This window comes from Acomys russatus, chromosome 29 (genome assembly GCF_903995435.1).
Source record: "Acomys russatus chromosome 29, mAcoRus1.1, whole genome shotgun sequence".
Classification (NCBI taxonomy): Eukaryota; Metazoa; Chordata; class Mammalia; order Rodentia; family Muridae; genus Acomys; species Acomys russatus.
This window is the reverse complement of record NC_067165.1, coordinates 14936233-14950350: the sequence shown is the minus strand read 5'-3', so window position 1 is coordinate 14950350 and position 14118 is coordinate 14936233. Positions and strand designations below refer to the sequence as shown.

The 14118-nt window shown below is 49.6% G+C and overlaps 1 protein-coding gene across 1 annotated transcript; it reads left to right on the top strand.

The window, feature by feature from the left end:
• The first annotated feature begins 952 nt into the window (after positions 1-952).
• On the top strand, positions 953-12773 carry Tmem269 (transmembrane protein 269). Its single transcript, XM_051171901.1, has 6 exons — positions 953-1020; positions 3534-3663; positions 6796-6893; positions 7627-7770; positions 8324-8527; positions 12274-12773. The coding sequence occupies exons 2-6, from the start codon at positions 3545-3547 to the stop codon at positions 12408-12410; spliced, it is 702 nt and encodes a 233-aa protein (XP_051027858.1). The 5' UTR covers positions 953-1020; positions 3534-3544; the 3' UTR covers positions 12411-12773.
• Positions 12774-14118: the final 1345 nt, after the last annotated feature.

The window sequence follows — 14118 nt, the reverse complement described above, 5'->3', positions numbered from 1 at the left end:
TTTCTGCCAGCCAGCCCCTCCCCTCGTCATCTGACAGACTTGGGTTTAACCGGGTTACCTGGACAACCCCTGGGAGGCTGGCGAGAGACCAGTGGTGCGTCCTGTTCTCAAGAGGCAGGAGATGGCCTCTGGCCTCCGGGGAAGGGGCAGCAGTGTGCGCGATGAGGACCGACAAGAGACACCACGGTTGCAAAGTGAACCTCCATCCTCACCGGCCACTCGTGCTGCCTGGTGAGGGAGCCCTCATCATCACTCAGTCCTCTTTCTAGAAATCCAGTCATGTAGCTCTGCGCTTCCGGAGGGCGGGGTGTTCTCACACTCGCCATCACTTTCCGTTCCTCAGTTTCTCCCCGAGTCCATTTCGCTCCCAAATAGCACAGGTCGGTCTGACCCTCCCCCTCGACGGCTCCCCTCCCCCCAGTCACCTCGGGGAGAGCCCCAGCTCCGACCTTACCAACTTCACCTCCAATCACCCGTGTCTTGGAAGCCAGGACCTTACTGTATTTTTAATTCTCTTTAGCAACCTTCCCCACCACACTCCCATCCTTAGAGACCCTGTTGAATGTCACCACGTGGGTGAAATTCTCCTTTGCCCTAGGCTTAGATTTTGCTTCCTGGTATGCCCAGGGCCACTGGGACATGCCCTAGGTCACATGTATCTTAAGCTCCTGAGTATTTCATTGAGACTGTATCTTCCGAGGGTAGCACATGAATCTTTTTCTATTTACCATACAGGGAGGTATCTGGAAAGACGGAGTGAATGAAAGATAAGGATTGGGCTGTGGCCTGCTGTGCTGAAGCGGGTTTCACCAAAAAAAAAAAAAAAAAAAAAAAAGACTTTTCAGAGGCTTCAGTGAAGAGGGCTGCATTCTGGGTATATTAGAGGCAGCGCTCGAGAGGACCTGACTGGTCAACTGTACAACTAACATTGGGTACTTTTATTGTCAGGCCTCATACTTGGCACAGGGGACCCCAGTCTGCAGTCAAGTTGTGTCCCTTCTAGGAAAAAAGGAAGACAAGGTAGGTGAAGCCCGTAGAGAATGCCAGGTGTTACTCGGGGAGCACAAAGAAGCCTTCCAAGACAGGCACTTACAAACTCTGCTCCTCAGGAAGAGCCAATCCGAGACCCAAGGAGGGCCCTGAGGGCGTGCGAGCTGGAGAGCTAGGTAGGGCTGCTGTGGGCCTGGATTCGAGAAGCCGGCATATGGCTTCTTCAGGGCAGAGCACGAGCCAGCTTCAGCTCTACGCCTCCTCTGGAAAGCCTCCCGAGGCAAGCCAACCCAGCCGCTCTCGTGCTCACATGGCCACGCCTCTTTCTTCCGTGCTGGGTTGCATCCTCTGCGGGACTGCTCCTTGAGAGATCAATCACTTCGGTAATCTCTGTGTCGACAGTACCAAGCATCAAACTGACCCCTAAACAAGCATCTGCAGGAGTGAGGACCCCCAGCCATAAAATAATTTTCCTTGCTACTCCATTAACTGTAATGTTGCTGCTGTAATGAGCTGTATACAGGATCACTGATGTGCGACCCCTGTGAAGATCATTCAGTCCCAAAGGGCTTGAAACCCACAGGTTGAGAACCACTGTTCTACCGAGGTAGACTGGCTGGACATTCTTTGAAGGCAACGAGGATTCTCTCAAACTAAGCATAGAGCCCGGGGCAACATCCTGGCCTGTTTGTTGGTAGATGGCAGAGTACAGAGGAAAGAAATACTCAAGGCAGAGTCGAGTCTCATTCTGTAACTTCAGAGTGACCTCTTCCGAGGCTCCCCTCTTGGTTGCTTGCCTTGCTTGGGATGCACAAGCAGGGATGATAACCCTTGCCCGACTGAGCTCACAGGGCCCCTGGGAAGCCCAGTGTCCACGTGCTTTGTGAACAGGTAGACAGTGTAGTGGGTGATTAATCATTAAGACTAAACCATCTTTGATGAGGTAGCATCTGATTATTGGGAGACTGGGCACCTGCTGATCTGTGCTGAGAGGCAGAGACTCAGGGATGCTGTTCTTCTAGGAGATGGTAGATGGGTTGGCAGGTGAGCAGGTACCTGGTCAGGAGCTGAGGTATCCCGTCCCACTGGCCACCTTGACACAGGTGAGATGGCGTGTGGGTTCATGGAATGGGATGGTGAAGCCAGCTCTTCTCCTCTTCCATCCCAGCTTTCCTAGGCTTTCATTATCTCCTATCTTAGGTGTTAATCCTGATGGCTTTGGTCACACTGCTACTGATTCTTTAGGCGAACTGCCTATGGGAACAGCAAGCCCTGCAGTGATGCCTTGGGGTACTCCAGTGCCCAACCCAAGTACAGTCTTCCAGCCTTGGACATGTTGGCGGCAGGGTTTCTTGAAAAGAACATACTTTGACTCAATCCTTTCCAAAAAATTTTTTGTTGGTTATTTTTGTTTTTGAGACAGGGTTTTACTATATAGCTCTGGCTGTCCTGGATGTTCACTATGTAGACCAGGCTGGCCTTGAACTCACAGAGTTCCACCTGCTTCTGCCTCCCAGGTGCTGGGATTAAAGATGTGCACTGCCATGTCGGGGCTGTCTGGAGGCCAAGCCTGAGCCTCAACATGAATGAAGGGTTTAAAGAGAAAGTGGGCATGAGAATGAGAATTTACTCACATCACTCAAGGGCAGGGTTACATGTGTGGCTGATGTGGTGTCTTTACCCCTATTCGTGGGGATTGTCTGTCTCAGAGAGGATGCAGACAGTTATGTGTAAGGAGCACATTTGTTTGGACATGGTATGAAAACAGAGTCAAGACTGCTTGTGAAGGTGGGTAGACCAGCTGGTTCCCTCCTGTTGTGAGAGATGTCATGGATGGTCAAAGGCCTGGACATGGCTGTCCCAGCATGCAGAGGCTGTCTGGTAAGGCCAGCTCAGTGAACTCCTTAGTCCTAGCCCCTGCCTCCTCTTGCCGGGTCTCAACTCGCGGCAGGAACAGCAGCAGATTGAGGACCAAGCAGCTGGCATTTGGTTCTGTTCACTTAGTGGGCGACTTTGAACAGATGTCTCCAATCTGCCAAACTTGGGTTTCCTCATTCATAAAACGGGGGAGGAAAGAGTACACTCTCTGAGCTGGCCCAGCCCACGGGTGGGAACACAGCAGAAGGTGCTGGGGGAACCACTGGGTGTTGTCACACCCATTCTGTGAGGTTGATTTCCTTCTCTGTTGGAGATGGGACAGTGTTGTGGTATTCCCTGAGGTCCCTGAGGGAGTGAGCCATTAGTCTATGACAAGGCTCCGTCTCTCAGATAGAGGCCTTTGAGGCATCAAGGCTCTTGAGAGGGTGTCTGTGCTGTGTGGCCAGGGGAAGGCGAACGGGGTGGCCATGCGAGGTCATCTGCCCCACTGCTAAACTTTCCCGAACCTTGTCTTTAACTCTAGTGTCTCCTTGCTGACTTGTCTTCTCAATCTAGTGGGTGAGACAGAGCGTGGGGAAGGTGCAGATCTGGGATGGGGTCTCTGGGAGCCTCTTTGGAGACCCCTTGAGCTTGGGAGCCATGTGCATCTCTCTCCTGGGCCACAGGTCAAATCATCATGGACCCTGAGCAGACCATTTCTCAGACGGCTGAATTTTCCTGGAAAGATTTTATTAATGCCCTGTCCCTGGCCCACATGGTCCTGGGGCTCTTCTCCATCTTCTGCAGCTTCAGCAGGTAGGTGGGGGGCACAGCCTGCTCTTAGCCTAAAGCCGGAGCCTATGGCATGAGGAAGCAGGGCCAGGCTCCAGAGACCTAGCCATTGTGGCAAAGGACCAATTCAGGGATGGGGAGAGTATAGTGGCCTCAAAGTCAGGGACCAGGACACTGACCTCCATGTTGCTACAATCTGATATGTGACTTCAGCTAGCTTATATTTGAGCCTTAGTCTCTGTGTAGCAGGAGGAATTTGTGCTATAATTTTTCTTATTCCTTTAGCTATGGCAAGTCAGAATGGCTTGTAGGAGGGAAAAAAAGATGCACAGTACTACCCATAGCCTCTCTGTCTCTGTATCTGTCTATCTCTCTGTCTCTTTCTCCCTCTCCCTCCTTCCCTCTCTTCTCCTCTTCTTCCCTTCCCCTCCCCTTCCCTCCCTCTCACCTTCTCTTTCCCACCCTGTAGCCCAGGTCTTGAATTCATTATGTAGCTTAGACTGTCCTTGAACTTATGAGCCTTCCGCTGCAGCCTCCAAGTGCTGGGACTGTAGGTGTGAGCCATCCCACTTGGCTTTGCTTATATTTTCTGGTTCTTGAATCAGGACATACGATTTGTCTGACTCTCAGACATGAGCACTGTTTTGGAAATCCTGTCACACGTACATGTGCCACCAAGAAAGCTGAAACAAGTTATGTAACTATAAGTTGGGTTCTATTTCAAGGCCTTTGGCAAATCTACTTTTTATTTTAATGTATGTATGTGTGTATGTATGTATGTATACAGTGCTCTGTCTGCACACCTGCAGGTTAGAAAAGAGCATCAGATCACATTATAGATGGTTGTGAGCCACCGTGTGGTTGCTGGGAATTGAAACTCAGGACCTTTGGAAGAGCAGGTAGTGCTCTTAACCTCTGAGCCATCTCTCCAGCCCCCAAGTCAGCTTTTTAAAGAAAACCCTTTGTGACACCTCCTGGTGTGCTTGCTTCTCCATGACCAACATAAGGCTTCTTTCTGTATCTGTTTCTTATCCATAAATATGGAGTTTTAGAGTCTAACGAAGTGGGAGAATGCACATCTATGGCAGGAAAAACTCAGTTAAACAAATGCTTTGGGAGGGTAGTTTTATGCTACAATTATAGGGTCTGTTATTTTCATGTAGCCTCAGGCCCCTTTTGGTCCTCTGGTGTGGTCTGCACAAGTGCTGGAGCCATTTGGGGACATCAGGCTCTCTGTTTCTGCTGGGCCATCTAAGCATTGTAATCCAGTGCAGAGCTGGCAGTGGCCTCTGTGGCCAGGTTTGCTTTGGACTGTGTGTCTGCTCACAGAGGACCCTGGGAGCACATGATGGACAAGGTGCAATGGAGAATGTGGGGCCAGAGGAACTCTGGGAAATCACTTAGAGTAGAGCCAGTATCAAATTCGAGAAACTGTGGGAGGCACTGACAGATTCTTACCACACATCAAACTCCAGAGAACTTGGGGAGACACTGGTGGATCCATACCACAGTTGGAGCTGCCAACACCTAGCGCTAATCCGCAGAAAGTCAGCAAGCGTGTTACGCTGGGCAGCACCATCCAGTGTCAGGATGTCATTGACACCTGTGGATGCTTCGCCCAAGAACAGCAGAAGGCATGTTATTCTCAGGCTGTCTTGGAGATGTCACTAAAACAAACTGCATTCTGGGCATATAAAAGACTAGAAGTCATAAAGAAGGCAATCTCAGGTCAAATGGAATTAAACTAAGCTCAGAAACAGAAAGAATGTACAAACTCTGAACTGAGTGCTTGCCTACATTGTAGGAGACCCAAGCTTCAGTCTCTAGTACTGGGGGTGGAAAAAGAACACATTTAGTTGGGATTAAGGTTTCATAGGATTAGAAGTCATGGCTAAAGTAGGGAGGTTAGAATTTAGCCAGGTATGGTGGCATAAGCAGGCAATCCCAGACATTAGGAGGTGGAGGCAGGAGGCTCCGAGCCCAAGGCCAGGGCCTGGGGAGATAGCTCAGTTGGTAAAGGGTTTGTGGCACAATTGTGAAGGTTTGAGTTCAGTTCTCATAAGAAAGCTGAGGTATTGTGCACTCAGGGAGGCAGAGGAGGAGTATCTATGGGGCTCACTGACCATCCAGCCTTGCCAATCCAGTGAGCCCCAGGTCCAGGGAGAGTCCCTGTCTCAAAAAATTGGGTGGACAGATCCTGGGGAGCAGGTGTCTTAATTACTTTTAATATTGCTGTGCTAAAACTCCACGACAAAGAAAACATAAAAGAAAGCGTTTAGTTGGGCTTACAGTTTTATAGGCACAGAGTTCATGACTGCAGAGCAAAGGCATGCAGGAGAAATAGCTGAGAACTTACATCTTGATCTGAAAGCTGGAGAGGGAGGGGGGAACACTGGCAATGGCAGAAGTCTTTTGAAACCTCAGAGTTTGTCCTTGTGACAACCTTGTCCAGCAAGGCCACACCTCCTAATCCTTCCCAAACATTTTCACCAACTGGGGACCAAGTATTTGGACACAGGAGCTTATGGGGGCCATTCTTTTTGTTTGTTTGTTTTCGAGACAGGGTTTCTCTGTGTAGCTTTGGCTGTCCTGGATTCACTTTGTAGACCAGGCTGGCTTCGAACTCACGAAGATCCCTGCCTGCCTCTCCCTCCTGAGTGCTGGGACTAAAGGCGTGTGCCATCATCGCCAGCTGGGGGACATTCTTATTCAAACCCCACTGAATAAAAGAAAGGAAAGGAGAGAGGGAGGGGGAAGAGAAGAAATAAGAGCAAATCACTTAGAATAAATTCTTCACTTCACAAGTAGGAGAAAAAGACCTAGAGGAACAAGAAGCAATTTATCTGAAAAGTCACAGTGAGATGGTGGTAGAGGCTGCACCCGGAACTAGGAAGGAACCTGTTCTACCAAATATATCTGGGCCTTAAGAGCTAGAAGGGACGTTGGCATGTGTTGGGAGTTTGGGAGGAATAAAGTCACATATGAGGGTGTGTCTAAAACAATTAAAGCAGTTTATACCAGAAGGGATGTGACTGCAGAGAGTGCACTTGGGTGTGCTTGTGTGTGTGGGTGTAGGAATTTGTGAAGAGTGGGTATCGAGTGGGGGACCTGTCCAGCGGATACTACAAGAAGTTCCCCTGCTGGCCTGCGCTCTAGGAAATCCCACTGTGCTTCCTGGATGCTTCTGATCAGCTTCCTGTTAGACATGGCAATAGGGACAATGACCAGATACCTCCACATCTGCCACAAAGTGGGTGAGTCTAGACCTCAGGCCCCCTCTAATCCCTAGCGTGCGGAGCATCCATCTCAGGCTACCTCAGTTACTCCCCACTGCTCGCACGCCCAAGGGGATAGCAGAAGCAGCCTTGCCCCTGCGGGAGTCAGGCTGTCTGCAGCCAGGGCTGGTTCTCTACCGCATCTGGTCCTCGTCCCAGTGTTTAGTTCCCGTCTTCCTCGCCTCTCCGTTTTAATTCCCTTTGCTCTCCTTTTGATTTATGCCATTTTGCTAAAGATTTTGTTCTTGTGCTTCTACTCTGTCGTGCACTACTGTGATCATCTCGAGTGTCAGGAGCTCTGGCTCACTTTCACTCCCTCAGGCGATGTCTTGCTTACCACGTGTTCATTGGGATCGCCTTCATTCTAAGTGAAGAGTGTTCTCTATAGCTTCAATAGTGAAGTGGAGAGGATGGGGAGGGTCCGTGAGGAGATGAGAAACAACCCCAGGCAAAGCAGCTGGTTCGGGATACTTTGAAATGTTTCCATAGAAGCTTTTGCCTGAAAAAGGTCCCGAGGCCTGTGAACGTGCGTGCTGAGTCTTGCATGTTGAGTGACGAGGACCAGCAGAAGCAGAGCTGGGGTTTGCTCCACAGGCCACCTTTGGGGAGCAGCTGCTGCTCTCCTAGACCCTAGCACCCCAACAGTCACTGCTCCAGGCTGGGCTCGGGTGCAGGACACGTGCTTACGGATTACCCTTGGCCTCTGAAGCAGGACTGGAGCTGAACGACTTGGCTGTCTTCACCACCTTTGGCCTGGCCTCGGCTCTGCTCCTCGGCGTGGACGGGCCTCTGAATGGGTTCCTGGCCATCATCTATGTGCTAACCACTTCTTTCCGCCTGTGTTTTTGTCAAACTGGTGAGTGGAACTCAGTTCATCTTAGGACTGTGGCAGGGATCAAGGGGCAGGAGAAGCCGCTGGGAGTCAGAAGCCAGGGCTCACCCAGGGACTCCTCTTCTTCCTCAGGATCCCTGCGCTGTTGGAGGTTGAGGGCTGTACTGGCAGAGGCCTGGGCTGGGAGACGGCCTTCCTTCGGCAGCAGCTATGTCTCTCTTGTAATATCTTTGCATGGAGCATTGCTTCATGCCAGTTCCCCCAAACAAGAGAAACTGTGCTAGAGTGAAAGCAGATGCCTTCCTAAGACCACACAGAAAGGGGGTACAGTCCCACCACTGAGCTCAGACTGGCCTTCCAAGGACCCTTTAGGGCATGGGCACTCCTGGTCTACTCTGGGTACCCACTGTGCCCCAGAAACCAACACGAACTCAAACCTACACAACATCCGCTGTGGACAACCAGATACCTCCACACCCCTGGGCAAAGGGAATGTGACAGCTCAGGGAGAGAGGAGACCCAAAGTGACAGGTTTCCTTAGGGCCAGGAAGCAGCTGGTGCCATGGTCTTTCCTTAGGAGGAGCTCCCTCTGCATACAAGGGCCTGCCCTGCCCCTACGCCTCCTGTGTTTTGGCCTCCACCTGCCTTCTGACCAAGGGCAACACTTTCGTTCTCTGTTGCATGGCTTCCCTCATGATTCTGTTCATGATCGACCAGAGCTGCTACCCACATGACGAAATCCTGCAGTCGGAGAACTGGAAAAAAGGAGTTTACCTGGGAGGTGAGTTGAAGTACCTGCCACCATGTGTATGGCCACACTGCGTCTCACCGTAGCGTTGCCCATGGGCTTTGCTGTCAGGTACTTTTCACCATCGAATTTGTTGTTATCCAACAGTACATAGTTGCTGTGTTTTCAATGTCCAAAGACACTAAATGTGCTCACCTGCACAGAGGATTGTTTTCTTCATGCTCTGGTTTCCAGTGCATAGAATTAGGCTGTGCTCAGTAGATATCTACCTACTGTTAATGAGTTCAGTAGATGTTAGGGAGCACGTGTGCCAGGTACTGGGAGTCAGTCTGGTAAAATAGAGATAGCCCTTGTCTACTTTTGGTTACTCAAAACCAAAACAAACTAATAAATAAAAATGGCAGAAATAATTGCAAACAAAGCTGGGTATATGGCTTATGTATATAATCCTGCTTCTTAGAATGCTGAGGCTGGAGGATCATTGCAAGTTCAAAATACAGTGAGTTCCAGGCAAGCCTGAGCCATAGAGTGAAGCTCTGTGACAAAAATAAATAAGAACTACAAATGGCTCTGACGCCCTGGAAGGCACAGGGTACTCTCCGACCATGACTCACTTAGACTGTGATGATGTGAGAGGAGCAAATACTCCTAAAGGAGGGATGTTTACGTGAGCTCTGAGAGATGAGCAGGAAGGGTGGTTCAGGCCGAGGATACAGCTTTGTGGTGACTGGAGGCCGAGAAGGTGTTGGGAGTATTAGTGGAGCAATGTGGCTGAACTTGTGTGGAAAGCCAGTGGCAAAAGCTTAGGCAAATGAAGTGGGCAGAGTGGGCAGACTGGGCAGGATTTGAGATCTGATGGGCAGACTGGGCAGGATTTGAGATCTGATGGGCAGACTGGGCAGGATTTCAGATCTGATGGGCAGACTGGGCAGGATTTCAGATCTGATGGGCAGACTGGGCAGGATTTCAGATCTGATCCTAAAGGCAGATGAGATGCCTTGGGTGGAACCCAGGCAGGAGTGGTATGGTCAGGGCAGCAGCTTCCAGGCATCGCTTGGTCTGCAGTGTGGAGAACAGACAACAGAGTACCAGGAGGGTTCAGATGGGAGATGGCGGTGTGATGGATGAAGAGAAGCAACTGGGTTTGAGAGGTGTTGGCGCTGGACTTGATACAGGTGGGGGGAGGCAGGGAGGAGTTCAAGCGTGAACAACTGAGTGGAGGTTCCAGCCTTGGGAGAGGTCCCAGAGTTCGCCCTGAGGTAGGGCTTCCTTCCAGGAGGATTAGGTTTTCTTTTATAATGTGTGCACATGAACAAGACAAGCATCCCTGGGGACTGGAGGTTCCTCCATTATAACTTTGCTGTGAATCCACTGTGGGTTGTCACAGTCTGTTTCAGATTTATATCTTAGGTGGCATTAGTACAACATCCATGCCCAAGTTCTGGGAGCTGGCTCTCCTGTGCCCAAATGGCAGAGGCAGAGTGGGAGGAGAGTCTGGGTCTGCAGCTAAGTGTACCTCAGTGAAGCTCTGACTTCTGCACACGACTGCTATATAAACTTGGGCTAATAGTTCACCATTTTGAGCTCAGTTTTCATCATGTATAATTATAGCCCCAAGTTCCTTGCTTGCAGGTTCACTAGGATTTTTGTTTGTTTGTTTTTTGAGGCAGGATTTCTCTGCGTAGCCTTGGATGTCCTGGACTCACCAGGCTGGCCTCAAACTCACAATGATCCACCTGCCTCTGCCTCCCGAGTGCTGGGATTAAAGGTGTGAGCCACCACGCCTGGCTGGTTCATTAGGATTGAATGAAGACATGAGGTGATTCTTTGGTAGGCTTCTGGCCTGTAAGTGGCAATCCCTGGCTCCATCTTTTCCACCTCCCCTCTCCTAACCCATAGCAAGTGTTTCTCTCAGAAGTCATTGCTCCTACAGTTGATCCCTTTGCTCAAAATAAACCACACACTTAGCATGAGACCCCAGGGTTTCTTTGCTGTATGAGTCAAGGAGGAAACTGCACCTCATCGACTGACCCCAGATAATGCCAGGATTGTGCACACTTCAAAGGTGATAGTGTTGGTGGCCTGCTTGCCTGGGGAGCAGCGGGTCACCTTAGACCACAACCTCTTCCCTGCAGAGCTCCAGGCTTTGAGAAGCTGGCCCATGGCCCTCTATTTTTTAGGATACTTCTGGCTTTAAGCATCACCTCCTCGCCTCAGCAGATCACTGACTAGTCTTCAGTTGCAGTATTCCAAAACTCTAACACATCTCCTTAACTCATTCTTTTCCCCAGAAGTGACCTTTTGTTAGGCCACCTGTCGTGATCTAACAGGCTCTCACAGAACACATAGTGGTCAGGCTGGGGATGTTCCACAGTTGGTAGATCCCTGGGGGCTGATCTTTAGTACTGCACACACTGTGGTGGTGCACACCTGCGACCTCAGCACTCGGGGGCAGAGGGGGGGTGGTGGCAGAAGGATCAGAAGTTCAAAGTCATCCTCAGCTACATAGTAAGTTTGAGGCCAGCCTGGGCTACATGAGATCCTGGCATGAGACTATTGATGCCCTATATTCTTGTTAACTGAGGCAGAATGTCTTGTTTTTAAAGGTCAGGCCGACTTGGACTTGAATCAGGCCTTTGTGCAGGCTACTTCCCCTCTGTCTTCTATGAGAAAATAGATGTAATCTAAGTCATGGGTGTGTTGTGAAACAACTTGTGGTACCTAGCAGAGTACCCAGTACTGAGTAGATGGCACCCAGTAGAGTACCTAGTACTGAGTAGATGTGCCACTGACTTTGGAGTCCCTGTGCCTGACAGTGTTCATCTGAAATTCAGGCTACCTTGGGAGTACCTGAGACTACATCGAGGTCAGTGATTTGCTAGGAGGGGCCTCAGGTCTCAGCGCGTTGTTGTATTCATAGCTAAGACTGGTTAGAACACAAGCATATGACTGAGTGTGGTGGCACACGCCTTTAATCCCAGCACTCAGGAGGCAGAGGCGGGCAGATCTTTGAGTTCTAGTCTAGCCTGGTCTACACAGCTAGTTCCAGCACAGCCAGGGCTATAGAGAAACTTTCTTGAAAAACTAACAAAACAAAACAAAAAACCCAAACCAACCAAACCCCAAACAAAAAGCAAACCAACCAACCAAGGATGTAGTTCGAAATCAACAGAGGGAAATGCTAGCTCCCCAGAGTCCTCTCCAGGTGCGTGAGAGAGTCACACTTACGTCCTCAGGCCCTGAGCTGTGGTCACTCACAAGAAGCACTGTCTTCCAGGGACGGTCATCAGAGACTCACATGGGCACCCTCTGCCCAGCAGGGACCAAATACCAAACTAGAGAGAGGTGTCATCACAGACTGTGGACTTGCACAGTCTGGGCACAGTGAGGCACTGTGACCACTCAGTCATTGGTGGGGGAGCTAAGGCCACTCTGTAAGCAGTCTTAGACATGATAAACTCACAATTAGGGAGGTTTTTGTTTTTGTTTTTTTGGGGTTTTTTGTAGTTTTGTTGTTTTCCATTGAAAAGGCTCTGGTCTCTGAATTCAGTCTTGGCCAGGACTTGGCTTCTAGTCAGAGATACCAGAATGGACCTGAGATTGCATTAGCTTCCAACTGGGGACTTACATACACTTACTAAACTGAACTTAAACACGAGGCTCCTGCCTCTCTTGTGGCTGTTTCCTCAGCTCGGTGAGTGGCCTGTGAGGGACAGCGTTGGGTAGGAGGAGCATGTGCGGCCCCACGTGAAGCTGAGTATCTGCTTTTCTCTTGACAGGTATCATCATGCTGGTTTTCTCCCCGTTCTCGCTCACCGCCTTTTACTGCCTGACTTGGTCACTTTCCTACATCTTCTTCCCAGATGCCCTGTGGGGGAAGGAATGTGTATTAAGCTCTTGCACGGGGAAACCATAGCTTCACCCTCTGAGGGCGCTACGCTTAGCAAGCTGGACCAAGACCTGCTTACCCTAACTAAAGCTCTTCTGGTGCCTGTATTATCATATGCTTGGTGCACGTCCTCTCTTGCCTTGTATCATATCGACCCACAGTGGGCCCATAAGCCTTTGCTTCTTTCTCCTTATTAAGGGTTCAGACTACCTTTTGGGTAATACTTGAATCAGTAATGTAGGATAGACTTTTGTTTCCAAGGTAAGTTTTGGGCTGAAACTCAAACCCAGCCTTGGACACATGAGACTCTATCTCAAAAATATTGATTGATTGTATCAACTGGTGTATTAGTCAGGAGCAGAGGGGATAGGACGAATCTCTATCAATCATCTATCTGTCTCTCTCTCTCTGTAATTTCTATCATCTATATACCTCTATATTAATATAGTATTTATATAATAAATGTGTATCTGTAGGCCTGCAATCCACTCTAATAAATCTCATATATGTGTATATGTATATGTGATTTATCAGAGTGGCTTACAGGCTGTGGTCCAGCTAGTCCAACAATTGCTGTCTACCAACAGAAAGTCCAAGAATATGGCTTCTAGGATCTCATTATGTATATTTTCTAAGTTCTCAAACAGTAAACTCCAATCTTGCCTTTTAAAACACAAACAAGACAGAAATACTGCACACTGTTATATCATATAAAGTTGTGACTTATGGAGAAGAACCAGGGAGCCCCAGTATCACTCTGGAGTCTGTCTTTAGGTGGGACATCCAAAGGACTGTTGGATAATTCTGCCACCTCCCCCATGATGGCACCTGAGCTCCTCTGCAACATGTCAGCCTTTGAAGGTTTTTTTTGTTTTTGTTTTCTTTGAGACAGGGTTTCTCTGTGTAGCCTTGACTGTCCTGGACTTGCTTTGTAGACCAGGCTGGCCTCGAACTCATAGCGATCCACCAGCCTCTGCCTCCTGAGTGCTGGGATTAAAGGTGTGTGCCACCACTGCCCGGCTCTGCATTTTAAGTTTTAAGAGAGGTGTTTGTGGCACAGCTCAGGGCTCGGTTGCCAGCTCACCATTCAGCATCCTTATTTCCTGGAAAGCAGTGTATGAGACTCTTCCTGGGCTTTCACGTAAGCACAGAGGCAAGGATGACGTGAAAGCACTTTCAGCACAGGAATCAAGGCAGGGAGTCTCGACAGTTTTCTGTCTAAACCCAGAAGGTGGCGCTTCTGTTCCCAAAGCACTGCTCCACGCCTGAGTGGGGTCCCATGAGGAATCCTGCTTTTCAAGGTGTGGCCCCAAGGGCAGGGTTTAGTCCTTACAAAGCCATCTCATTTGTAGCACGGAAGGGCAGCACACAAGCTACGGTGGCTCCACTGGGTTCTCCTGACGTAAGAACTGGAATGTGCCTGTCTCTTAGAGGAAACATCCTGGTCCTGGGGCAGGGATAGAGGAATGTACTTCTCAGGGGCTGGAAAGACAGCTCAGCAGTTAAGAGCCTGGGCTCCTTTTGCAGAGGACCTAGATTGTTTCTGGCATCAACATGTCGGTGCACCCCAGCTTTGGGGATCTTGTACCCTTTTTGACCTCTCTGGGCTCATACATGCTTTTTTTTTTTTTTTTTGGCTTTTTGAGACAGGGTTTCTCTGTGTAGCCTTGGCTGTCCTAGACTAGCTTTGTAGGCCAGCCAGGATAGCCTTGAACTCATAGAGATCCGCCTGCCT